Source organism: Mycteria americana, chromosome 25 (genome assembly GCF_035582795.1).
Source record: "Mycteria americana isolate JAX WOST 10 ecotype Jacksonville Zoo and Gardens chromosome 25, USCA_MyAme_1.0, whole genome shotgun sequence".
NCBI classification, from domain to species: Eukaryota; Metazoa; Chordata; class Aves; order Ciconiiformes; family Ciconiidae; genus Mycteria; species Mycteria americana.
The window spans coordinates 1,785,281-1,809,916 of record NC_134389.1 but is presented as its reverse complement, the minus strand read 5'-3'; the positions used below and the strand labels follow the sequence as shown (position 1 = coordinate 1,809,916).

Here is a 24,636-nt window from a genome sequence, read left to right as displayed (position 1 = left end):
GGCTGGTGAAGGCATGTGCTGTCAAGGGCAGGCAGGAGGAAGCGAGGCAGCTCCCGCAGGTCACCCTGACGAGGTCGCGGGTGGGAGCTGGCTGGGGCGGCCCAGGGAGCCAAGGCTGCCACCCAGGGTATTGGGTATGGAGGAAGGAGGAAGAAAAACGATGGGTCGACATTGCGATGCAACACAGCTTTTATTGCAGTTCCAGGGGAGGAGGGAGTTGGGAGAAGAGCGGGGCCCTGGCCAAGGGCTTCCCCTGTCTCCTGGCAGTGGGCAGAGCAACAGTGAGCATCAGATGTGCCGCAGGAGCAGGCACCCAGCATGGGGCTGCGTCGTCAGGGGGCAGCAAGTCCTGGAGGGAAGCTCAAGCGGGGCAGGAGGAAGGCAGAGTTGGGCCCCAGGCAGGCACGAGGCATCCAGGCTCTGGAGGCCAGCGACGCCAAAGGGATGTCCTTCCTTCGGGCGCCATGTTGGGCTGTGCCAGGGCATTTTCTGGAGCTCTCCTTCATCTGTGGCCGGACCCAGTGTGGGGCTTAGCAGGGCGCGCAGTTGCCGCTGAGGTACCTGTGGCCTCGGCGCCAGCCGCCGTATCCGCAGCTCCCAAAGGCTCCGTAGCCCCCATAAAGCCCATAGCCTCCATAGCCCCCAGAGCCCCCATAGCCCCCAAGGCCTCCATACACCCCATAGCCCCCTAAGCCTCCAAAACCGCCACGGCCTCCAAAAGTGCCGCCGTAGCCCCCTCCAACGCCGGGGGCTCCCGCCGAGCCAACAACGCTGTACTGCGGGAAGGAGCTGAGGATGGGCCCGGGGAAGGTGACCACCGAGGCCGGGGGCTGGATCACCACCGTGGAGTCGGGGCACTGCCGCACGCAGGGCTCGTTGGCGGTGTCAGCCAGCGGGGCCGGGGCGGCCACCCCACAGGAAGGGACGCACAGGCTGGAGCAGGACATCTTTCAGGCAGGCAAGGAGTCCTGGAAAACACAGCGGGGATTGGGCAAGAGTGTGGGGAAGGGGCTGTGTCGAGGGAGGCAGGGAGAGATTCCCAAGTCGCTTCCAAGACCCGGGCTTACCCCTCTGATCAGGAGAGTCAAGCGGCAGAAGCTGGATAGAGGGCTGCAAAGCCTTCAGCTCTTTTATACGTGTCCCAGACTGCCCGGGGCATTGACCAACGGGGTGGTGGCGGAAACTCCACATAATCATGAGATCAAGCGGACAAGCTTCATGACACAGACTGTGATGCGAGGCAATTATATTCCTCCTTACTGGGGACACTGGCGTGCACACGTGCCCTGGAGAGGATAGGGGTGATGGGAGGGGCAGACCATTACACGCCATTCCATGAAAGACAAGGCGCTGCTGGAGCTGAACTCGCGGCACCAATAAACCCCGATCTCTCCCTAATCCCCCACTTTGCCTATGGAGAAGAGTCCTGCGCATCCTGCAGAAGCGCTTTGCAATCCTGTGCACAACCATCACGCCTGTCATTACCTCTCTTTTACAAGCCGGTAAAGAGAGGCACTGGGAGCTTGGGCAAAGGGAGAAGCCCTTGCACGTGCTGGGAGTGACTTCCAAATGCCCACCGTCTCCCAATGCCAGCAACAGCTGCTCATCTCGATTTCTTGGTGTCCACAGACGCCTCTATTAATTGCCCACCTCTAAGGCTCTGGAGGACACTCGTGTTTTTAGGTCCCGGTTTCCCTTGATGGCCCTGCAAAGAGTAGTGGAGACGGGTCCCATGGGTGGCAAAACCCCAAACGCACAGGGGGCTGGTAGAGACGCGATGGGCACGGCAGTGGGATAGAGCACGGGAGACTTCTGAGAGGGGGGACGTATATGGAGGAGCAGAAGAGCAGCAACAGGACCTGGTCGCTGTCAGCTCCTTCAGCCTCATGTCTGTGAGCACGGTCCTCCGCGAGCCCTCTCTGGAGGGACTCCATTACTCAGCTGGCTGTTGAGGACTGTGCCAGGAGATGCTGGCCGAGCACCCACAGGGAGCCGGGCTGCACGTGGCCACGCTCGCCACAGGCAGAGGCACGCTGGGCACTGCTGCGCTCCGTGTGCGTGGCTGGGCTGCTGCCGAGTGTGGCGTGGTTGGGCACAGCAATCTTCTGCAAGATGCCCAGGATTCTTCTGCGTAAGCAAAAGGAGATTAGGGACAGATCGGGGTTTATTGGTGCTGCGAGTTCAGCTCCAGCAGCGCCTTGTCTTTCATGGAATGATGTGTCACGGCCCGTCGCTCCCATCACCTCTTTCTTCTCTAGGGCACATCTGCATGCCGATGTCCCCAGTGAGGAGGCATATAATCGTCTCACATCACTATCTGTGCCATGAAGCTTGTCCGCTTGATTTCATAATTGCCTGGGGTTTTTGCAACCACCCCCTTGGCCGATGGCCCGGGCAGGCTGGGACACGTATAAAAGAGCTGAGGGCTTTGCAGCCCTCTGTCCGTCTTCCTCCGCTTGACTCTCCTGAGCATTGTGGTAAGTCCAAGTCTTACCTCCATCTTTCCTTCCTCAGCAGTAGCTTTCTCAAAGTATCTTTTGCTGTGTGCTCCACCACGCTTTCACAGCGCAGAGTTAGGATGCGATGGTCCTGTTTGAGAGCTGTGGGAAGGATGGAAATTTACACTTGTAGGTAGGATGCCCTGAGGAGACCAATGGACTCAAGTCCTTTGGGAGCTTGGTGATTTCCCCATCTGCTTTGGACGAGGGAGTTTTTCCTCGCTCCCGTGGGGGAGTAAGAACCAGGGAGCATGAGGGGAGCAAGGGGTCTTAACAAGCATTTCAACTCTGGAACGTGTTTTTGCTCGGACCGCCTGAGATGATGCAGAGCATGTCCTGGGACACTGCTTGCAAGTACGAGGGAGGCAGGATGCATTTGGCATCAGGCCGTGCACTGAGCCGTAGCTCTGCCTTGTCTTGCAGCTTTACCTACGAAACCGAAGGATGCCCTGCTCCAGCCTGTGGGCCCCTTCCTGTGGGGTGGCCTCCCCGGCCCCGCTGGCTGACACCGCCAACGAGCCCTGCGTGCGGCAGTGCCCCGACTCCACGGTGGTGATCCAGCCCCCGGCCTCGGTGGTCACCTTCCCCGGGCCCATCCTCAGCTCCTTCCCGCAGTACAGCGTTGTTGGCTCGGCGGGAGCCCCCGGCGTTGGAGGGGGCTACGGCGGCACTTTTGGAGGCCGTGGCGGTTTTGGAGGCTTAGGGGGCTATGGGGTGTATGGAGGCCTTGGGGGCTATGGGGGCTATGGGCTCTATGGGGGCTATGGAGGCTATGGGCTTTATGGGGGCTACGGAGCCTTTGGGGGTTGCGGATACGGCGGCTGGCGCGGAGGCCACAGGTACCTCAACGGCAACTGCGGGCCCTGCTAAGCCCCACACTGGGTCCGGCCGCAGATGAAGAAGAGCTCCGGAAAAGCCCCTGGCACATCCCAACACGACGCTCTTGGGAAGCACGTCCCTTTGGCGTCGCTGGCCTCCAGAGCCTGGATGCCTCGTGCCTGCCTGGGGCCCAACTCTGCCTTCCTCCTGCCCCGCTTGAGCTTCCCTTCAAGACCCGTTGCCCCCTGATGACAGAGACCCGCACTGGGTGCCTGCTCCTGTGGCACGGCTGCTGCTCCTTGTAGCTCTGCCCGCTGCCAGGAAACAGGGGAAGGCCCTGGCCAGGCCTCTGCTCTTCACCCCGCTCCCTCCTCCCCTGGAACTGCAATAAAAGCTGCGCTGCATCGCAATGTCGACCCATGGTTTTTCTTGATCCTTCCTTCTTTTTTCCCACTTCCCCCAAACCTCCTCAGGGCGTGTCAGTCTGGGCTGCTTGCATCTCCCACGGTAGTGCCCTTGGAGCATTTGGGCAGTTTGCTCGGTGCGTCACAACTGATGAGGACAGTCCCAGCTGGGTCTTGTGGAGCACATCCCGCTGAGCTTCCTCTGGTCTCCCACCAGCAATAAACACGCTGCATTTCCAAAGCCCACTTCCAATACGTGAACGTGCCAGAGGTGTCTTGCCGCAGCTCTTGCGAATCCTCTGCCAAACCAGCGTGCCTGGCATTACCTCCTTTTCTTGGCTTGTTACTGGTCACATTTGGAGGCCCAGGGAAATGGAGGGGCGAGCACTGCATGTACAGGGCTGCTGGCCATGGCCCCGCACCCAGCTAGAGGTGGGGGGCACTGGGAAGGGGTGAGGTGGACACAGCCAACTTTTCCCAAGTTTCCTCTCAGAGCCATGAAATGGCCACACGTATCCACTCACATGAAGCGCAAAGCTCTTTGAGCAGGACGTTGGACGGCCTACCCTCCTGACGTCCCTCCCCTCCCCAGGTATCTCCTCTGACCCTGTGATCCCGGCGCTGCAAGGTGGTCTTGCACAGAGACGGGTCCGGCCACAGGCATCAGGAAGGGCAGTGGGGCAGCACGTTGGTCACTGCTGGCGAGCTCAGGAAAAGATGCGTCATCCACAATTGTGAACACACAGGATGGGAAGAAAAGGCAGCAAAATGGCAAGAGTTTTGGTGACCCCGTCACGGCTGCCGTGGGTGGGTGCTTTGGGTGGGTGTGGCAGCACGGGCTACTTTGTGGGCTGGTGTGCGAGGAAGGTCAGCAAAGGGCTAGCAAAGTCTGGTGCAGAGCACCGGGCTGTGCGAAGCTCTCCTGTCCTGCCTGGGCAGAGCCGTGTCCCCAGGCTGCAGGCGGGTGACACAAGGAATGCCGGGAAGGGCTTCTGCTCAAGCAGTGAGTGCAGGGCAATGCCAAAAGTGCTCCAAGGAGCAGTGGGAGACAGAGGAAGAAGAGGAGGAGGAGGAGGAGGAGGAGGAGGGGTGCAGGAATGTGGAGAGGATGGAGGCAAGGCAGTGCTGGGGCTTGCTCACCCTCTCCCCTGTGGACCCGTGGCCTCCCAAGTGGCCCTGAGGTGGGCCTTTGCCGTTGGGACTGGCTCTGCTGGCGTCCCAATGCCCGCAGCCCTGGGGCTGCAGGCAGCCTGCGGGGAATGGCCAGAGCGTTCAGCAAACTCACTGTGGGGCCCAGCAGAGTGCAGGAGCCCAAAGTGGGGAGAAGACAGGGAGGGCAAAGGGGGAGAAGCTGTTGTCAAAGGAGACTAGCAAAGCCCCCGCTGGAGGCGACTTGGCTGGTGAAGGCATGTGCTGTCAAGGGCAGGCAGGAGGAAGCGAGGCAGCTCCCGCAGGTCACCCTGACGAGGTCGCGGGTGGGAGCTGGCTGGGGCGGCCCAGGGAGCCAAGGCTGCCACCCAGGGTATTGGGTATGGAGGAAGGAGGAAGAAAAACGATGGGTCGACATTGCGATGCAACACAGCTTTTATTGCAGTTCCAGGGGAGGAGGGAGTTGGGAGAAGAGCGGGGCCCTGGCCAAGGGCTTCCCCTGTCTCCTGGCAGTGGGCAGAGCAACAGTGAGCATCAGATGTGCCGCAGGAGCAGGCACCCAGCATGGGGCTGCGTCGTCAGGGGGCAGCAAGTCCTGGAGGGAAGCTCAAGCGGGGCAGGAGGAAGGCAGAGTTGGGCCCCAGGCAGGCACGAGGCATCCAGGCTCTGGAGGCCAGCGACGCCAAAGGGATGTCCTTCCTTCGGGCGCCATGTTGGGCTGTGCCAGGGCATTTTCTGGAGCTCTCCTTCATCTGTGGCCGGACCCAGTGTGGGGCTTAGCAGGGCGCGCAGTTGCCGCTGAGGTACCTGTGGCCTCGGCGCCAGCCGCCGTATCCGCAGCTCCCAAAGGCTCCGTAGCCCCCATAAAGCCCATAGCCTCCATAGCCCCCAGAGCCCCCATAGCCCCCAAGGCCTCCATACACCCCATAGCCCCCTAAGCCTCCAAAACCGCCACGGCCTCCAAAAGTGCCGCCGTAGCCCCCTCCAACGCCGGGGGCTCCCGCCGAGCCAACAACGCTGTACTGCGGGAAGGAGCTGAGGATGGGCCCGGGGAAGGTGACCACCGAGGCCGGGGGCTGGATCACCACCGTGGAGTCGGGGCACTGCCGCACGCAGGGCTCGTTGGCGGTGTCAGCCAGCGGGGCCGGGGCGGCCACCCCACAGGAAGGGACGCACAGGCTGGAGCAGGACATCTTTCAGGCAGGCAAGGAGTCCTGGAAAACACAGCGGGGATTGGGCAAGAGTGTGGGGAAGGGGCTGTGTCGAGGGAGGCAGGGAGAGATTCCCAAGTCGCTTCCAAGACCCGGGCTTACCCCTCTGATCAGGAGAGTCAAGCGGCAGAAGCTGGATAGAGGGCTGCAAAGCCTTCAGCTCTTTTATACGTGTCCCAGACTGCCGGGGGCATTGGCCAACGGGGTGGTGGCGGAAACTCCACATAATCATGAGATCAAGCGGACAAGCTTCATGACACAGACTGTGATGCGAGGCAATTATATTCCTCCTTACTGGGGACACTGGCGTGCACACGTGCCCTGGAGAGGATAGGGGTGATGGGAGGGGCAGACCATTACACGCCATTACATGAAAGACAAGGCGCTGCTGGAGCTGAACTCGCGGCACCAATAAACCCCGATCTCTCCCTAATCCCCCACTTTGCCTATGGAGAAGAGTCCTGCGCATCCTGCAGAAGCGCTTTGCAATCCTGTGCACAACCATCACGCCTGTCATTACCTCTCTTTTACAAGCCGGTAAAGAGAGGCACTGGGAGCTTGGGCAAAGGGAGAAGCCCTTGCACGTGCTGGGAGTGACTTCCAAATGCCCACCGTCTCCCAATGCCAGCAACAGCTGCTCATCTCGATTTCTTGGTGTCCACAGACGCCTCTATTAATTGCCCACCTCTAAGGCTCTGGAGGACACTCGTGTTTTTAGGTCCCGGTTTCCCTTGATGGCCCTGCAAAGAGTAGTGGAGACGGGTCCCATGGGTGGCAAAACCCCAAACGCACAGGGGGCTGGTAGAGACGCGATGGGCACGGCAGTGGGATAGAGCACGGGAGACTTCTGAGAGGGGGGACGTATATGGAGGAGCAGAAGAGCAGCAACAGGACCTGGTCGCTGTCAGCTCCTTCAGCCTCATGTCTGTGAGCACGGTCCTCCGCGAGCCCTCTCTGGAGGGACTCCATTACTCAGCTGGCTGTTGAGGACTGTGCCAGGAGATGCTGGCCGAGCACCCACAGAGAGCCGGGCTGCACGTGGCCACGCTCGCCACAGGCAGAGGCACGCTGGGCACTGCTGCGCTCCGTGTGCGTGGCTGGGCTGCTGCCGAGTGTGGCGTGGTTGGGCACAGCAATCTTCTGCAAGATGCCCAGGATTCTTCTGCGTAAGCAAAAGGAGATTAGGGACAGATCGGGGTTTATTGGTGCTGCGAGTTCAGCTCCAGCAGCGCCTTGTCTTTCATGGAATGATGTGTCACGGCCCGTCGCTCCCATCACCTCTTTCTTCTCTAGGGCACATCTGCATGCCGATGTCCCCAGTGAGGAGGCATATAATCGTCTCACATCACTATCTGTGCCATGAAGCTTGTCCGCTTGATTTCATAATTGCCTGGGGTTTTTGCAACCACCCCCTTGGCCGATGGCCCGGGCAGGCTGGGACACGTATAAAAGAGCTGAGGGCTTTGCAGCCCTCTGTCCGTCTTCCTCCGCTTGACTCTCCTGAGCATTGTGGTAAGTCCAAGTCTTACCTCCATCTTTCCTTCCTCAGCAGTAGCTTTCTCAAAGTATCTTTTGCTGTGTGCTCCACCACGCTTTCACAGCGCAGAGTTAGGATGCGATGGTCCTGTTTGAGACCTGTGGGAAGGATGGAAATTTACACTTGTAGGTAGGATGCCCTGAGGAGACCAATGGACTCAAGTCCTTTGGGAGCTTGGAGATTTCCCCATCTGCTTTGGACGAGGGAGTTTTTCCTCGCTCCCGTGGGGGAGTAAGAACCAGGGAGCATGAGGGGAGCAAGGGGTCTTAACAAGCATTTCAACTCTGGAACGTGTTTTTGCTCGGACCGCCTGAGATGATGCAGAGCATGTCCTGGGACACTGCTTGCAAGTACGAGGGAGGCAGGATGCATTTGGCATCAGGCCGTGCACTGAGCCGTAGCTCTGCCTTGTCTTGCAGCTTTACCTACGAAACCGAAGGATGCCCTGCTCCAGCCTGTGGGCCCCTTCCTGTGGGGTGGCCTCCCCGGCCCCGCTGGCTGACACCGCCAACGAGCCCTGCGTGCGGCAGTGCCCCGACTCCACGGTGGTGATCCAGCCCCCGGCCTCGGTGGTCACCTTCCCCGGGCCCATCCTCAGCTCCTTCCCGCAGTACAGCGTTGTTGGCTCGGCGGGAGCCCCCGGCGTTGGAGGGGGCTACGGCGGCACTTTTGGAGGCCGTGGCGGTTTTGGAGGCTTAGGGGGCTATGGGGTGTATGGAGGCCTTGGGGGCTATGGGGGCTATGGGCTCTATGGGGGCTATGGAGGCTATGGGCTTTATGGGGGCTACGGAGCCTTTGGGGGTTGCGGATACGGCGGCTGGCGCGGAGGCCACAGGTACCTCAACGGCAACTGCGGGCCCTGCTAAGCCCCACACTGGGTCCGGCCGCAGATGAAGAAGAGCTCCGGAAAAGCCCCTGGCACATCCCAACACGACGCTCTTGGGAAGCATGTCCCTTTGGCGTCGCTGGCCTCCAGAGCCTGGATGCCTCGTGCCTGCCTGGGGCCCAACTCTGCCTTCCTCCTGCCCCGCTTGAGCTTCCCTTCAAGACCCGTTGCCCCCTGATGACAGAGACCCGCACTGGGTGCCTGCTCCTGTGGCACGGCTGCTGCTCCTTGTAGCTCTGCCCGCTGCCAGGAAACAGGGGAAGGCCCTGGCCAGGCCTCTGCTCTTCACCCCGCTCCCTCCTCCCCTGGAACTGCAATAAAAGCTGCGCTGCATCGCAATGTCGACCCATGGTTTTTCTTGATCCTTCCTTCTTTTTTCCCACTTCCCCCAAACCTCCTCAGGGCGTGTCAGTCTGGGCTGCTTGCATCTCCCACGGTAGTGCCCTTGGAGCATTTGGGCAGTTTGCTCGGTGCGTCACAACTGATGAGGACAGTCCCAGCTGGGTCTTGCGGAGCACATCCCGCTGAGCTTCCTCTGGTCTCCCACCAGCAATAAACACGCTGCATTTCCAAAGCCCACTTCCAATACGTGAACGTGCCAGAGGTGTCTTGCCGCAGCTCTTGCGAATCCTCTGCCAAACCAGCGCGCCTGGCATTACCTCCTTTTCTTGGCTTGTTACTGGTCACATTTGGAGGCCCAGGGAAATGGAGGGGCGAGCACTGCATGTACAGGGCTGCTGGCCATGGCCCCGCACCCAGCTAGAGGTGGGGGGCACTGGGAAGGGGTGAGGTGGACACAGCCAACTTTTCCCAAGTTTCCTCTCAGAGCCATGAAATGGCCACACGTATCCACTCACATGAAGCGCAAAGCTCTTTGAGCAGGACGTTGGACGGCCTACCCTCCTGACGTCCCTCCCCTCCCCAGGTATCTCCTCTGACCCTGTGATCCCGGCGCTGCAAGGTGGTCTTGCACAGAGACGGGTCCGGCCACAGGCATCAGGAAGGGCAGTGGGGCAGCACGTTGGTCACTGCTGGCGAGCTCAGGAAAAGATGCGTCATCCACAATTGTGAACACACAGGATGGGAAGAAAAGGCAGCAAAATGGCAAGAGTTTTGGTGACCCCGTCACGGCTGCCGTGGGTGGGTGCTTTGGGTGGGTGTGGCAGCGCGGGCTACTTTGTGGGCTGGTGTGCGAGGAAGGTCAGCAAAGGGCTAGCAAAGTCTGGTGCAGAGCACCGGGCTGTGCGAAGCTCTCCTGTCCTGCCTGGGCAGAGCCGTGTCCCCAGGCTGCAGGCGGGTGACACAAGGAATGCCGGGAAGGGCTTCTGCTCAAGCAGTGAGTGCAGGGCAATGCCAAAAGTGCTCCAAGGAGCAGTGGGAGACAGAGGAAGAAGAGGAGGAGGAGGAGGAGGAGGAGGAGGGGTGCAGGAATGTGGAGAGGATGGAGGCAAGGCAGTGCTGGGGCTTGCTCACCCTCTCCCCTGTGGACCCGTGGCCTCCCAAGTGGCCCTGAGGTGGGCCTTTGCCGTTGGGACTGGCTCTGCTGGCGTCCCAATGCCCGCAGCCCTGGGGCTGCAGGCAGCCTGCGGGGAATGGCCAGAGCGTTCAGCAAACTCACTGTGGGGCCCAGCAGAGTGCAGGAGCCCAAAGTGGGGAGAAGACAGGGAGGGCAAAGGGGGAGAAGCTGTTGTCAAAGGAGACTAGCAAAGCCCCCGCTGGAGGCGACTGGCTGGTGAAGGCATGTGCTGTCAAGGGCAGGCAGGAGGAAGCGAGGCAGCTCCCGCAGGTCACCCTGACGAGGTCGCGGGTGGGAGCTGGCTGGGGCGGCCCAGGGAGCCAAGGCTGCCACCCAGGGTATTGGGTATGGAGGAAGGAGGAAGAAAAACGATGGGTCGACATTGCGATGCAACACAGCTTTTATTGCAGTTCCAGGGGAGGAGGGAGTTGGGAGAAGAGCGGGGCCCTGGCCAAGGGCTTCCCCTGTCTCCTGGCAGTGGGCAGAGCAACAGTGAGCATCAGATGTGCCGCAGGAGCAGGCACCCAGCATGGGGCTGCGTCGTCAGGGGGCAGCAAGTCCTGGAGGGAAGCTCAAGCGGGGCAGGAGGAAGGCAGAGTTGGGCCCCAGGCAGGCACGAGGCATCCAGGCTCTGGAGGCCAGCGACGCCAAAGGGATGTCCTTCCTTCGGGCGCCATGTTGGGCTGTGCCAGGGCATTTTCTGGAGCTCTCCTTCATCTGTGGCCGGACCCAGTGTGGGGCTTAGCAGGGCGCGCAGTTGCCGCTGAGGTACCTGTGGCCTCGGCGCCAGCCGCCGTATCCGCAGCTCCCAAAGGCTCCGTAGCCCCCATAAAGCCCATAGCCTCCATAGCCCCCAGAGCCCCCATAGCCCCCAAGGCCTCCATACACCCCATAGCCCCCTAAGCCTCCAAAACCGCCACGGCCTCCAAAAGTGCCGCCGTAGCCCCCTCCAACGCCGGGGGCTCCCGCCGAGCCAACAACGCTGTACTGCGGGAAGGAGCTGAGGATGGGCCCGGGGAAGGTGACCACCGAGGCCGGGGGCTGGATCACCACCGTGGAGTCGGGGCACTGCCGCACGCAGGGCTCGTTGGCGGTGTCAGCCAGCGGGGCCGGGGCGGCCACCCCACAGGAAGGGACGCACAGGCTGGAGCAGGACATCTTTCAGGCAGGCAAGGAGTCCTGGAAAACACAGCGGGGATTGGGCAAGAGTGTGGGGAAGGGGCTGTGTCGAGGGAGGCAGGGAGAGATTCCCAAGTCGCTTCCAAGACCCGGGCTTACCCCTCTGATCAGGAGAGTCAAGCGGCAGAAGCTGGATAGAGGGCTGCAAAGCCTTCAGCTCTTTTATACGTGTCCCAGACTGCCGGGGGCATTGGCCAACGGGGTGGTGGCGGAAACTCCACATAATCATGAGATCAAGCGGACAAGCTTCATGACACAGACTGTGATGCGAGGCAATTATATTCCTCCTTACTGGGGACACTGGCGTGCACACGTGCCCTGGAGAGGATAGGGGTGATGGGAGGGGCAGACCATTACACGCCATTACATGAAAGACAAGGCGCTGCTGGAGCTGAACTCGCGGCACCAATAAACCCCGATCTCTCCCTAATCCCCCACTTTGCCTATGGAGAAGAGTCCTGCGCATCCTGCAGAAGCGCTTTGCAATCCTGTGCACAACCATCACGCCTGTCATTACCTCTCTTTTACAAGCCGGTAAAGAGAGGCACTGGGAGCTTGGGCAAAGGGAGAAGCCCTTGCACGTGCTGGGAGTGACTTCCAAATGCCCACCGTCTCCCAATGCCAGCAACAGCTGCTCATCTCGATTTCTTGGTGTCCACAGACGCCTCTATTAATTGCCCACCTCTAAGGCTCTGGAGGACACTCGTGTTTTTAGGTCCCGGTTTCCCTTGATGGCCCTGCAAAGAGTAGTGGAGACGGGTCCCATGGGTGGCAAAACCCCAAACGCACAGGGGGCTGGTAGAGACGCGATGGGCACGGCAGTGGGATAGAGCACGGGAGACTTCTGAGAGGGGGGACGTATATGGAGGAGCAGAAGAGCAGCAACAGGACCTGGTCGCTGTCAGCTCCTTCAGCCTCATGTCTGTGAGCACGGTCCTCCGCGAGCCCTCTCTGGAGGGACTCCATTACTCAGCTGGCTGTTGAGGACTGTGCCAGGAGATGCTGGCCGAGCACCCACAGGGAGCCGGGCTGCACGTGGCCACGCTCGCCACAGGCAGAGGCACGCTGGGCACTGCTGCGCTCCGTGTGCGTGGCTGGGCTGCTGCCGAGTGTGGCGTGGTTGGGCACAGCAATCTTCTGCAAGATGCCCAGGATTCTTCTGCGTAAGCAAAAGGAGATTAGGGACAGATCGGGGTTTATTGGTGCTGCGAGTTCAGCTCCAGCAGCGCCTTGTCTTTCATGGAATGATGTGTCACGGCCCGTCGCTCCCATCACCTCTTTCTTCTCTAGGGCACATCTGCATGCCGATGTCCCCAGTGAGGAGGCATATAATCGTCTCACATCACTATCTGTGCCATGAAGCTTGTCCGCTTGATTTCATAATTGCCTGGGGTTTTTGCAACCACCCCCTTGGCCGATGGCCCGGGCAGGCTGGGACACGTATAAAAGAGCTGAGGGCTTTGCAGCCCTCTGTCCGTCTTCCTCCGCTTGACTCTCCTGAGCATTGTGGTAAGTCCAAGTCTTACCTCCATCTTTCCTTCCTCAGCAGTAGCTTTCTCAAAGTATCTTTTGCTGTGTGCTCCACCACGCTTTCACAGCGCAGAGTTAGGATGCGATGGTCCTGTTTGAGAGCTGTGGGAAGGATGGAAATTTACACTTGTAGGTAGGATGCCCTGAGGAGACCAATGGACTCAAGTCCTTTGGGAGCTTGGTGATTTCCCCATCTGCTTTGGACGAGGGAGTTTTTCCTCGCTCCCGTGGGGGAGTAAGAACCAGGGAGCATGAGGGGAGCAAGGGGTCTTAACAAGCATTTCAACTCTGGAACGTGTTTTTGCTCGGACCGCCTGAGATGATGCAGAGCATGTCCTGGGACACTGCTTGCAAGTACGAGGGAGGCAGGATGCATTTGGCATCAGGCCGTGCACTGAGCCGTAGCTCTGCCTTGTCTTGCAGCTTTACCTACGAAACCGAAGGATGCCCTGCTCCAGCCTGTGGGCCCCTTCCTGTGGGGTGGCCTCCCCGGCCCCGCTGGCTGACACCGCCAACGAGCCCTGCGTGCGGCAGTGCCCCGACTCCACGGTGGTGATCCAGCCCCCGGCCTCGGTGGTCACCTTCCCCGGGCCCATCCTCAGCTCCTTCCCGCAGTACAGCGTTGTTGGCTCGGCGGGAGCCCCCGGCGTTGGAGGGGGCTACGGCGGCACTTTTGGAGGCCGTGGCGGTTTTGGAGGCTTAGGGGGCTATGGGGTGTATGGAGGCCTTGGGGGCTATGGGGGCTATGGGCTCTATGGGGGCTATGGAGGCTATGGGCTTTATGGGGGCTACGGAGCCTTTGGGGGTTGCGGATACGGCGGCTGGCGCGGAGGCCACAGGTACCTCAACGGCAACTGCGGGCCCTGCTAAGCCCCACACTGGGTCCGGCCGCAGATGAAGAAGAGCTCCGGAAAAGCCCCTGGCACATCCCAACACGACGCTCTTGGGAAGCACGTCCCTTTGGCGTCGCTGGCCTCCAGAGCCTGGATGCCTCGTGCCTGCCTGGGGCCCAACTCTGCCTTCCTCCTGCCCCGCTTGAGCTTCCCTTCAAGACCCGTTGCCCCCTGATGACAGAGACCCGCACTGGGTGCCTGCTCCTGTGGCACGGCTGCTGCTCCTTGTAGCTCTGCCCGCTGCCAGGAAACAGGGGAAGGCCCTGGCCAGGCCTCTGCTCTTCACCCCGCTCCCTCCTCCCCTGGAACTGCAATAAAAGCTGCGCTGCATCGCAATGTCGACCCATGGTTTTTCTTGATCCTTCCTTCTTTTTTCCCACTTCCCCCAAACCTCCTCAGGGCGTGTCAGTCTGGGCTGCTTGCATCTCCCACGGTAGTGCCCTTGGAGCATTTGGGCAGTTTGCTCGGTGCGTCACAACTGATGAGGACAGTCCCAGCTGGGTCTTGCGGAGCACATCCCGCTGAGCTTCCTCTGGTCTCCCACCAGCAATAAACACGCTGCATTTCCAAAGCCCACTTCCAATACGTGAACGTGCCAGAGGTGTCTTGCCGCAGCTCTTGCGAATCCTCTGCCAAACCAGCGTGCCTGGCATTACCTCCTTTTCTTGGCTTGTTACTGGTCACATTTGGAGGCCCAGGGAAATGGAGGGGCGAGCACTGCATGTACAGGGCTGCTGGCCATGGCCCCGCACCCAGCTAGAGGTGGGGGGCACTGGGAAGGGGTGAGGTGGACACAGCCAACTTTTCCCAAGTTTCCTCTCAGAGCCATGAAATGGCCACACGTATCCACTCACATGAAGCGCAAAGCTCTTTGAGCAGGACGTTGGACGGCCTACCCTCCTGACGTCCCTCCCCTCCCCAGGTATCTCCTCTGACCCTGTGATCCCGGCGCTGCAAGGTGGTCTTGCACAGAGACGGGTCCGGCCACAGGCATCAGGAAGGGCAGTGGGGCAGCACGTTGGTCACTGCTGGCGAGCTCAGGAAAAGATGCGTCATCCACAATTGTGAACACACAGGATGGGAAGAAAAGGCAGCAAAATGGCAAGAGTTTTGGTGACCCCGTCACGGCTGCCGTGGGTGGGTGCTTTGGGTGGGTGTGGCAGCGCGGGCTACTTTGTGGGCTGGTGTGCGAGGAAGGTCAGCAAAGGGCTAGCAAAGTCTGGTGCAGAGCACCGGGCTGTGCGAAGCTCTCCTGTCCTGCCTGGGCAGAGCCGTGTCCCCAGGCTGCAGGCGGGTGACACAAGGAATGCCGGGAAGGGCTTCTGCTCAAGCAGTGAGTGCAGGGCAATGCCAAAAGTGCTCCAAGGAGCAGTGGGAGACAGAGGAAGAAGAGGAGGAGGAGGAGGAGGAGGAGGAGGGGTGCAGGAATGTGGAGAGGATGGAGGCAAGGCAGTGCTGGGGCTTGCTCACCCTCTCCCCTGTGGACCCGTGGCCTCCCAAGTGGCCCTGAGGTGGGCCTTTGCCGTTGGGACTGGCTCTGCTGGCGTCCCAATGCCCGCAGCCCTGGGGCTGCAGGCAGCCTGCGGGGAATGGCCAGAGCGTTCAGCAAACTCACTGTGGGGCCCAGCAGAGTGCAGGAGCCCAAAGTGGGGAGAAGACAGGGAGGGCAAAGGGGGAGAAGCTGTTGTCAAAGGAGACTAGCAAAGCCCCCGCTGGAGGCGACTGGCTGGTGAAGGCATGTGCTGTCAAGGGCAGGCAGGAGGAAGCGAGGCAGCTCCCGCAGGTCACCCTGACGAGGTCGCGGGTGGGAGCTGGCTGGGGCGGCCCAGGGAGCCAAGGCTGCCACCCAGGGTATTGGGTATGGAGGAAGGAGGAAGAAAAACGATGGGTCGACATTGCGATGCAACACAGCTTTTATTGCAGTTCCAGGGGAGGAGGGAGTTGGGAGAAGAGCGGGGCCCTGGCCAAGGGCTTCCCCTGTCTCCTGGCAGTGGGCAGAGCAACAGTGAGCATCAGATGTGCCGCAGGAGCAGGCACCCAGCATGGGGCTGCGTCGTCAGGGGGCAGCAAGTCCTGGAGGGAAGCTCAAGCGGGGCAGGAGGAAGGCAGAGGTGGGCCCCAGGCAGGCACGAGGCATCCAGGCTCTGGAGGCCAGCGACGCCAAAGGGATGTCCTTCCTTCGGGCGCCATGTTGGGCTGTGCCAGGGCATTTTCTGGAGCTCTCCTTCATCTGTGGCCGGACCCAGTGTGGGGCTTAGCAGGGCGCGCAGTTGCCGCTGAGGTACCTGTGGCCTCGGCGCCAGCCGCCGTATCCGCAGCTCCCAAAGGCTCCGTAGCCCCCATAAAGCCCATAGCCTCCATAGCCCCCAGAGCCCCCATAGCCCCCAAGGCCTCCATACACCCCATAGCCCCCTAAGCCTCCAAAACCGCCACGGCCTCCAAAAGTGCCGCCGTAGCCCCCTCCAACGCCGGGGGCTCCCGCCGAGCCAACAACGCTGTACTGCGGGAAGGAGCTGAGGATGGGCCCGGGGAAGGTGACCACCGAGGCCGGGGGCTGGATCACCACCGTGGAGTCGGGGCACTGCCGCACGCAGGGCTCGTTGGCGGTGTCAGCCAGCGGGGCCGGGGCGGCCACCCCACAGGAAGGGACGCACAGGCTGGAGCAGGACATCTTTCAGGCAGGCAAGGAGTCCTGGAAAACACAGCGGGGATTGGGCAAGAGTGTGGGGAAGGGGCTGTGTCGAGGGAGGCAGGGAGAGATTCCCAAGTCGCTTCCAAGACCCGGGCTTACCCCTCTGATCAGGAGAGTCAAGCGGCAGAAGCTGGATAGAGGGCTGCAAAGCCTTCAGCTCTTTTATACGTGTCCCAGACTGCCGGGGGCATTGGCCAACGGGGTGGTGGCGGAAACTCCACATAATCATGAGATCAAGCGGACAAGCTTCATGACACAGACTGTGATGCGAGGCAATTATATTCCTCCTTACTGGGGACACTGGCGTGCACACGTGCCCTGGAGAGGATAGGGGTGATGGGAGGGGCAGACCATTACACGCCATTACATGAAAGACAAGGCGCTGCTGGAGCTGAACTCGCGGCACCAATAAACCCCGATCTCTCCCTAATCCCCCACTTTGCCTATGGAGAAGAGTCCTGCGCATCCTGCAGAAGCGCTTTGCAATCCTGTGCACAACCATCACGCCTGTCATTACCTCTCTTTTACAAGCCGGTAAAGAGAGGCACTGGGAGCTTGGGCAAAGGGAGAAGCCCTTGCACGTGCTGGGAGTGACTTCCAAATGCCCACCGTCTCCCAATGCCAGCAACAGCTGCTCATCTCGATTTCTTGGTGTCCACAGACGCCTCTATTAATTGCCCACCTCTAAGGCTCTGGAGGACACTCGTGTTTTTAGGTCCCGGTTTCCCTTGATGGCCCTGCAAAGAGTAGTGGAGACGGGTCCCATGGGTGGCAAAACCCCAAACGCACAGGGGGCTGGTAGAGACGCGATGGGCACGGCAGTGGGATAGAGCACGGGAGACTTCTGAGAGGGGGGACGTATATGGAGGAGCAGAAGAGCAGCAACAGGACCTGGTCGCTGTCAGCTCCTTCAGCCTCATGTCTGTGAGCACGGTCCTCCGCGAGCCCTCTCTGGAGGGACTCCATTACTCAGCTGGCTGTTGAGGACTGTGCCAGGAGATGCTGGCCGAGCACCCACAGGGAGCCGGGCTGCACGTGGCCACGCTCGCCACAGGCAGAGGCACGCTGGGCACTGCTGCGCTCCGTGTGCGTGGCTGGGCTGCTGCCGAGTGTGGCGTGGTTGGGCACAGCAATCTTCTGCAAGATGCCCAGGATTCTTCTGCGTAAGCAAAAGGAGATTAGGGACAGATCGGGGTTTATTGGTGCTGCGAGTTCAGCTCCAGCAGCGCCTTGTCTTTCATGGAATGATGTGTCACGGCCCGTCGCTCCCATCACCTCTTTCTTCTCTAGGGCACATCTGCATGCCGATGTCCCCAGTGAGGAGGCATATAATCGTCTCACATCACTATCTGTGCCATGAAGCTTGTCCGCTTGATTTCATAATTGCCTGGGGTTTTTGCAACCACCCCCTTGGCCGATGGCCCGGGCAGGCTGGGACACGTATAAAAGAGCTGAGGGCTTTGCAGCCCTCTGTCCGTCTTCCTCCGCTTGACTCTCCTGAGCATTGTGGTAAGTCCAAGTCTTACCTCCATCTTTCCTTCCTCAGCAGTAGCTTTCTCAAAGTATCTTTTGCTGTGTGCTCCACCACGCTTTCACAGTGCAGAGTTAGGATGCGATGGTCCTGTTTGAGAGCTGTGGGAAGGATGGAAATTTACACTTGTAGGTAGGATGCCCTGAGGAGACCAATGGACTCAAGTCCTTTGGGAGCTTGGTGATTTCCCCATCTGCTTTAGACGAGGGAGTTTTTCCTCGCTCCCGTGGGGGAGTAAGAACCAGGGAGCATGAGGGGAGCAAGGGGTCTTAACAAGCATTTCAACTCTGGAACGTGTTTTTGCTCGGACCGCCTGAGATGATGCAGAGCATGTCCTGGGACACTGCTTGCAAGTACGAGGGAGGCAGGATGCATTTGGCATCAGGCCGTGCACTGAGCCGTAGCTCTGCCTTGTCTTGCAGCTTTACCTACGAAACCGAAGGATGCCCTGCTCCAGCCTGTGGGCCCCTTCCTGTGGGGTGGCCTCCCCGGCCCCGCTGGCTGACACCGCCAACGAGCCCTGCGTGCGGCAGTGCCCCGACTCCACGGTGGTGATCCAGCCCCCGGCCTCGGTGGTCACCTTCCCCGGGCCCATCCTCAGCTCCTTCCCGCAGTACAGCGTTGTTGGCTCGGCGGGAGCCCCCGGCGTTGGAGGGGGCTACGGCGGCACTTTTGGAGGCCGTGGCGGTTTTGGAGGCTTAGGGGGCTATGGGGTGTATGGAGGCCTTGGGGGCTATGGGGGCTATGGGCTCTATGGGGGCTATGGAGGCTATGGGCTTTATGGGGGCTACGGAGCCTTTGGGGGTTGCGGATACGGCGGCTGGCGCGGAGGCCACAGGTACCTCAACGGCAACTGCGGGCCCTGCTAAGCCCCACACTGGGTCCGGCCGCAGATGAAGAAGAGCTCCGGAAAAGCCCCTGGCACATCCCAACACGACGCTCTTGGGAAGCACGTCCCTTTGGCGTCGCTGGCCTCCAGAGCCTGGATGCCTCGTGCCTGCCTGGGGCCCAACTCTGCCTTCCTCCTGCCCCGCTTGAGCTTCCCTTCAAGACCCGTTGCCCCCTGATGACAGAGACCCGCACTGGGTGCCTGCTCCTGTGGCACGGCTGCTGCTCCTTGTAGCTCTGCCCGCTGCCAGGAAACAGGGGAAGGCCCTGGCCAGGCCTCTGCTCTTCACCCCGCTCCCTCCTCCCCTGGAACTGCAATAAAAGCTGCGCTGCATCGCAATGTCGACCCATGGTTTTTCTTGATCCTTCCTTCTTTTTTCCCACTTCCCCCAAACCTCCTCAGGGCGTGTCAGTCTGGGCTGCTTGCATCTCCCACGGTAGTGCCCTTGGAGCATTTGGGCAGTTTGCTCGGTGCGTCACAACTGATGAGGACAGTCCCAGCTGGGTCTTGCGGAGCACATCCCGCTGAGCTTCCTCTGGTCTCCCACCAGCAATAAACACGCTGCATTTCCAAAGCCCACTTCCAATACGTGAACGTGCCAGAGGTGTCTTGCCGCAGCTCTTGCGAATCCTCTGCCAAACCAGCGCGCCTGGCATTACCTCCTTTTCTTGGCTTGTTACTGGTCACATTTGGAGGCCCAGGGAAATGGAGGGGCGAGCACTGCATGTACAGGGCTGCTGGCCATGGCCCCGCACCCAGCTAGAGGTGGGGGGCACTGGGAAGGGGTGAGGTGGACACAGCCAACTTTTCCCAAGTTTCCTCTCAGAGCCATGAAATGGCCACACGTATCCACTCACATGAAGCGCAAAGCTCTTTGAGCAGGACGTTGGACGGCCTACCCTCCTGACGTCCCTCCCCTCCCCAGGTATCTCCTCTGACCCTGTGATCCCGGCGCTGCAAGGTGGTCTTGCACAGAGACGGGTCCGGCCACAGGCATCAGGAAGGGCAGTGGGGCAGCACGTTGGTCACTGCTGGCAAGCTCAGGAAAAGATGCGTCATCCACAATTGTGAACACACAGGATGGGAAGAAAAGGCAGCAAAATGGCAAGAGTTTTGGTGACCCCGTCACGGCTGCCGTGGGTGGGTGCTTTGGGTGGGTGTGGCAGCGCGGGCTACTTTGTGGGCTGGTGTGCGAGGAAGGTCAGCAAAGGGCTAGCAAAGTCTGGTGCAGAGCACCGGGCTGTGCGAAGCTCTCCTGTCCTGCCTGGGCAGAGCCGTGTCCCCAGGCTGCAGGCGGGTGACACAAGGAATGCCGGGAAGGGCTTCTGCTCAAGCAGTGAGTGCAGGGCAATGCCAAAAGTGCTCCAAGGAGCAGTGGGAGACAGAGGAAGAAGAGGAGGAGGAGGAGGAGGAGGAGGAGGGGTGCAGGAATGTGGAGAGGATGGAGGCAAGGCAGTGCTGGGGCTTGCTCACCCTCTCCCCTGTGGACCCGTGGCCTCCCAAGTGGCCCTGAGGTGGGCCTTTGCCGTTGGGACTGGCTCTGCTGGCGTCCCAATGCCCGCAGCCCTGGGGCTGCAGGCAGCCTGCGGGGAATGGCCAGAGCGTTCAGCAAACTCACTGTGGGGCCCAGCAGAGTGCAGGAGCCCAAAGTGGGGAGAAGACAGGGAGGGCAAAGGGGGAGAAGCTGTTGTCAAAGGAGACTAGCAAAGCCCCCGCTGGAGGCGACTGGCTGGTGAAGGCATGTGCTGTCAAGGGCAGGCAGGAGGAAGCGAGGCAGCTCCCGCAGGTCACCCTGACGAGGTCGCGGGTGGGAGCTGGCTGGGGCGGCCCAGGGAGCCAAGGCTGCCACCCAGGGTATTGGGTATGGAGGAAGGAGGAAGAAAAACGATGGGTCGACATTGCGATGCAACACAGCTTTTATTGCAGTTCCAGGGGAGGAGGGAGTTGGGAGAAGAGCGGGGCCCTGGCCAAGGGCTTCCCCTGTCTCCTGGCAGTGGGCAGAGCAACAGTGAGCATCAGATGTGCCGCAGGAGCAGGCACCCAGCATGGGGCTGCGTCGTCAGGGGGCAGCAAGTCCTGGAGGGAAGCTCAAGCGGGGCAGGAGGAAGGCAGAGGTGGGCCCCAGGCAGGCACGAGGCATCCAGGCTCTGGAGGCCAGCGACGCCAAAGGGATGTCCTTCCTTCGGGCGCCATGTTGGGCTGTGCCAGGGCATTTTCTGGAGCTCTCCTTCATCTGTGGCCGGACCCAGTGTGGGGCTTAGCAGGGCGCGCAGTTGCCGCTGAGGTACCTGTGGCCTCGGCGCCAGCCGCCGTATCCGCAGCTCCCAAAGGCTCCGTAGCCCCCATAAAGCCCATAGCCTCCATAGCCCCCAGAGCCCCCATAGCCCCCAAGGCCTCCATACACCCCATAGCCCCCTAAGCCTCCAAAACCGCCACGGCCTCCAAAAGTGCCGCCGTAGCCCCCTCCAACGCCGGGGGCTCCCGCCGAGCCAACAACGCTGTACTGCGGGAAGGAGCTGAGGATGGGCCCGGGGAAGGTGACCACCGAGGCCGGGGGCTGGATCACCACCGTGGAGTCGGGGCACTGCCGCACGCAGGGCTCGTTGGCGGTGTCAGCCAGCGGGGCCGGGGCAGCCACCCCACAGGAAGGGACGCACAGGCTGGAGCAGGACATCTTTCAGGCAGGCAAGGAGTCCTGGAAAACACAGCGGGGATTGGGCAAGAGTGTGGGGAAGGGGCTGTGTCGAGGGAGGCAGGGAGAGATTCCCAAGTCGCTTCCAAGACCCGGGCTTACCCCTCTGATCAGGAGAGTCAAGCGGCAGAAGCTGGATAGAGGGCTGCAAAGCCTTCAGCTCTTTTATACGTGTCCCAGACTGCCCGGGGCATTGGCCAACGGGGTGGTGGCGGAAACTCCACATAATCATGAGATCAAGCGGACAAGCTTCATGACACAGACTGTGATGCGAGGCAATTATATTCCTCCTTACTGGGGACACTGGCGTGCACACGTGCCCTGGAGAGGATAGGGGTGATGGGAGGGGCAGACCATTACACGCCATTACATGAAAGACAAGGCGCTGCTGGAGCTGAACTCGCGGCACCAATAAACCCCGATCTCTCCCTAATCCCCCACTTTGCCTATGGAGAAGAGTCCTGCGCATCCTGCAGAAGCGCTTTGCAATCCTGTGCACAACCATCACGCCTGTCATTACCTCTCTTTTACAAGCCGGTAAAGAGAGGCACTGGGAGCTTGGGCAAAGGGAGAAGCCCTTGCACGTGCTGGGAGTGACTTCCAAATGCCCACCGTCTCCCAATGCCAGCAACAGCTGCTCATCTCGATTTCTTGGTGTCCACAGACGCCTCTATTAATTGCCCACCTCTAAGGCTCTGGAGGACACTCGTGTTTTTAGGTCCCGGTTTCCCTTGATGGCCCTGCAAAGAGTAGTGGAGACGGGTCCCATGGGTGGCAAAACCCCAAACGCACAGGGGGCTGGTAGAGACGCGATGGGCACGGCAGTGGGATAGAGCACGGGAGACTTCTGAGAGGGGGGACGTATATGGAGGAGCAGAAGAGCAGCAACAGGACCTGGTCGCTGTCAGCTCCTTCAGCCTCATGTCTGTGAGCACGGTCCTCCGCGAGCCCTCTCTGGAGGGACTCCATTACTCAGCTGGCTGTTGAGGACTGTGCCAGGAGATGCTGGCCGAGCACCCACAGGGAGCCGGGCTGCACGTGGCCACGCTCGCCACAGGCAGAGGCACGCTGGGCACTGCTGCGCTCCGTGTGCGTGGCTGGGCTGCTGCCGAGTGTGGCGTGGTTGGGCACAGCAATCTTCTGCAAGATGCCCAGGATTCTTCTGCGTAAGCAAAAGGAGATTAGGGACAGATCGGGGTTTATTGGTGCTGCGAGTTCAGCTCCAGCAGCGCCTTGTCTTTCATGGAATGATGTGTCACGGCCCGTCGCTCCCATCACCTCTTTCTTCTCTAGGGCACATCTGCATGCCGATGTCCCCAGTGAGGAGGCATATAATCGTCTCACATCACTATCTGTGCCATGAAGCTTGTCCGCTTGATTTCATAATTGCCTGGGGTTTTTGCAACCACCCCCTTGGCCGATGGCCCGGGCAGGCTGGGACACGTATAAAAGAGCTGAGGGCTTTGCAGCCCTCTGTCCGTCTTCCTCCGCTTGACTCTCCTGAGCATTGTGGTAAGTCCAAGTCTTACCTCCATCTTTCCTTCCTCAGCAGTAGCTTTCTCAAAGTATCTTTTGCTGTGTGCTCCACCACGCTTTCACAGCGCAGAGTTAGGATGCGATGGTCCTGTTTGAGAGCTGTGGGAAGGATGGAAATTTACACTTGTAGGTAGGATGCCCTGAGGAGACCAATGGACTCAAGTCCTTTGGGAGCTTGGTGATTTCCCCATCTGCTTTGGACGAGGGAGTTTTTCCTCGCTCCCGTGGGGGAGTAAGAACCAGGGAGCATGAGGGGAGCAAGGGGTCTTAACAAGCATTTCAACTCTGGAACGTGTTTTTGCTCGGACCGCCTGAGATGATGCAGAGCATGTCCTGGGACACTGCTTGCAAGTACGAGGGAGGCAGGATGCATTTGGCATCAGGCCGTGCACTGAGCCGTAGCTCTGCCTTGTCTTGCAGCTTTACCTACGAAACCGAAGGATGCCCTGCTCCAGCCTGTGGGCCCCTTCCTGTGGGGTGGCCTCCCCGGCCCCGCTGGCTGACACCGCCAACGAGCCCTGCGTGCGGCAGTGCCCCGACTCCACGGTGGTGATCCAGCCCCCGGCCTCGGTGGTCACCTTCCCCGGGCCCATCCTCAGCTCCTTCCCGCAGTACAGCGTTGTTGGCTCGGCGGGAGCCCCCGGCGTTGGAGGGGGCTACGGCGGCACTTTTGGAGGCCGTGGCGGTTTTGGAGGCTTAGGGGGCTATGGGGTGTATGGAGGCCTTGGGGGCTATGGGGGCTATGGGCTCTATGGGGGCTATGGAGGCTATGGGCTTTATGGGGGCTACGGAGCCTTTGGGGGTTGCGGATACGGCGGCTGGCGCGGAGGCCACAGGTACCTCAACGGCAACTGCGGGCCCTGCTAAGCCCCACACTGGGTCCGGCCGCAGATGAAGAAGAGCTCCGGAAAAGCCCCTGGCACAGCCCAACACGACGCTCTTGGGAAGCACGTCCCTTTGGCGTCGCTGGCCTCCAGAGCCTGGATGCCTCGTGCCTGCCTGGGGCCCAACTCTGCCTTCCTCCTGCCCCGCTTGAGCTTCCCTTCAAGACCCGTTGCCCCCTGATGACAGAGACCCGCACTGGGTGCCTGCTCCTGTGGCACGGCTGCTGCTCCTTGTAGCTCTGCCCGCTGCCAGGAAACAGGGGAAGGCCCTGGCCAGGCCTCTGCTCTTCACCCCGCTCCCTCCTCCCCTGGAACTGCAATAAAAGCTGCGCTGCATCGCAATGTCGACCCATGGTTTTTCTTGATCCTTCCTTCTTTTTTCCCACTTCCCCCAAACCTCCTCAGGGCGTGTCAGTCTGGGCTGCTTGCATCTCCCACGGTAGTGCCCTTGGAGCATTTGGGCAGTTTGCTCGGTGCGTCACAACTGATGAGGACAGTCCCAGCTGGGTCTTGTGGAGCACATCCCGCTGAGCTTCCTCTGGTCTCCCACCAGCAATAAACACGCTGCATTTCCAAAGCCCACTTCCAATACGTGAACGTGCCAGAGGTGTCTTGCCGCAGCTCTTGCGAATCCTCTGCCAAACCAGCGTGCCTGGCATTACCTCCTTTTCTTGGCTTGTTACTGGTCACATTTGGAGGCCCAGGGAAATGGAGGGGCGAGCACTGCATGTACAGGGCTGCTGGCCATGGCCCCGCACCCAGCTAGAGGTGGGGGGCACTGGGAAGGGGT

General features: G+C 60.6%; 10 protein-coding genes across 10 annotated transcripts; 5 read left to right on the top strand and 5 right to left on the bottom strand.

Annotated features, from left to right (window-relative positions):
* Positions 1 to 530: 530 nt before the first annotated feature.
* Positions 531 to 947, bottom strand: LOC142420885 (claw keratin-like). Its single transcript, XM_075525187.1, has one exon. The coding sequence runs from the start codon at positions 945 to 947 to the stop codon at positions 531 to 533; it is 417 nt and encodes a 138-aa protein (XP_075381302.1).
* A 1,995-nt stretch (positions 948 to 2,942) lies between these two features.
* On the top strand, positions 2,943 to 3,368 carry LOC142420914 (scale keratin-like). The gene has a single exon (XM_075525234.1). It carries the CDS (start codon positions 2,943 to 2,945, stop codon positions 3,366 to 3,368), a length of 426 nt encoding a protein of 141 aa, XP_075381349.1.
* A 2,278-nt stretch (positions 3,369 to 5,646) lies between these two features.
* LOC142420884 (claw keratin-like) lies at positions 5,647 to 6,063 on the bottom strand. Its single transcript, XM_075525186.1, has one exon. It carries the CDS (start codon positions 6,061 to 6,063, stop codon positions 5,647 to 5,649), a length of 417 nt encoding a protein of 138 aa, XP_075381301.1.
* A 1,995-nt stretch (positions 6,064 to 8,058) lies between these two features.
* Positions 8,059 to 8,484, top strand: LOC142420916 (scale keratin-like). The gene has a single exon (XM_075525236.1). It carries the CDS (start codon positions 8,059 to 8,061, stop codon positions 8,482 to 8,484), a length of 426 nt encoding a protein of 141 aa, XP_075381351.1.
* Positions 8,485 to 10,761: 2,277 nt separating this feature from the next.
* On the bottom strand, positions 10,762 to 11,178 carry LOC142420883 (claw keratin-like). Its single transcript, XM_075525185.1, has one exon. It carries the CDS (start codon positions 11,176 to 11,178, stop codon positions 10,762 to 10,764), a length of 417 nt encoding a protein of 138 aa, XP_075381300.1.
* Positions 11,179 to 13,173: 1,995 nt separating this feature from the next.
* Positions 13,174 to 13,599, top strand: LOC142420915 (scale keratin-like). Its single transcript, XM_075525235.1, has one exon. The coding sequence runs from the start codon at positions 13,174 to 13,176 to the stop codon at positions 13,597 to 13,599; it is 426 nt and encodes a 141-aa protein (XP_075381350.1).
* Positions 13,600 to 15,876: 2,277 nt separating this feature from the next.
* On the bottom strand, positions 15,877 to 16,293 carry LOC142420870 (claw keratin-like). The gene has a single exon (XM_075525159.1). It carries the CDS (start codon positions 16,291 to 16,293, stop codon positions 15,877 to 15,879), a length of 417 nt encoding a protein of 138 aa, XP_075381274.1.
* A 1,995-nt stretch (positions 16,294 to 18,288) lies between these two features.
* Positions 18,289 to 18,714, top strand: LOC142420917 (scale keratin-like). The gene has a single exon (XM_075525237.1). The coding sequence runs from the start codon at positions 18,289 to 18,291 to the stop codon at positions 18,712 to 18,714; it is 426 nt and encodes a 141-aa protein (XP_075381352.1).
* A 2,277-nt stretch (positions 18,715 to 20,991) lies between these two features.
* Positions 20,992 to 21,408, bottom strand: LOC142420863 (claw keratin-like). Its single transcript, XM_075525149.1, has one exon. The coding sequence runs from the start codon at positions 21,406 to 21,408 to the stop codon at positions 20,992 to 20,994; it is 417 nt and encodes a 138-aa protein (XP_075381264.1).
* Positions 21,409 to 23,403: 1,995 nt separating this feature from the next.
* On the top strand, positions 23,404 to 23,829 carry LOC142420918 (scale keratin-like). Its single transcript, XM_075525239.1, has one exon. It carries the CDS (start codon positions 23,404 to 23,406, stop codon positions 23,827 to 23,829), a length of 426 nt encoding a protein of 141 aa, XP_075381354.1.
* The last annotated feature ends 807 nt before the right edge of the window (positions 23,830 to 24,636 follow it).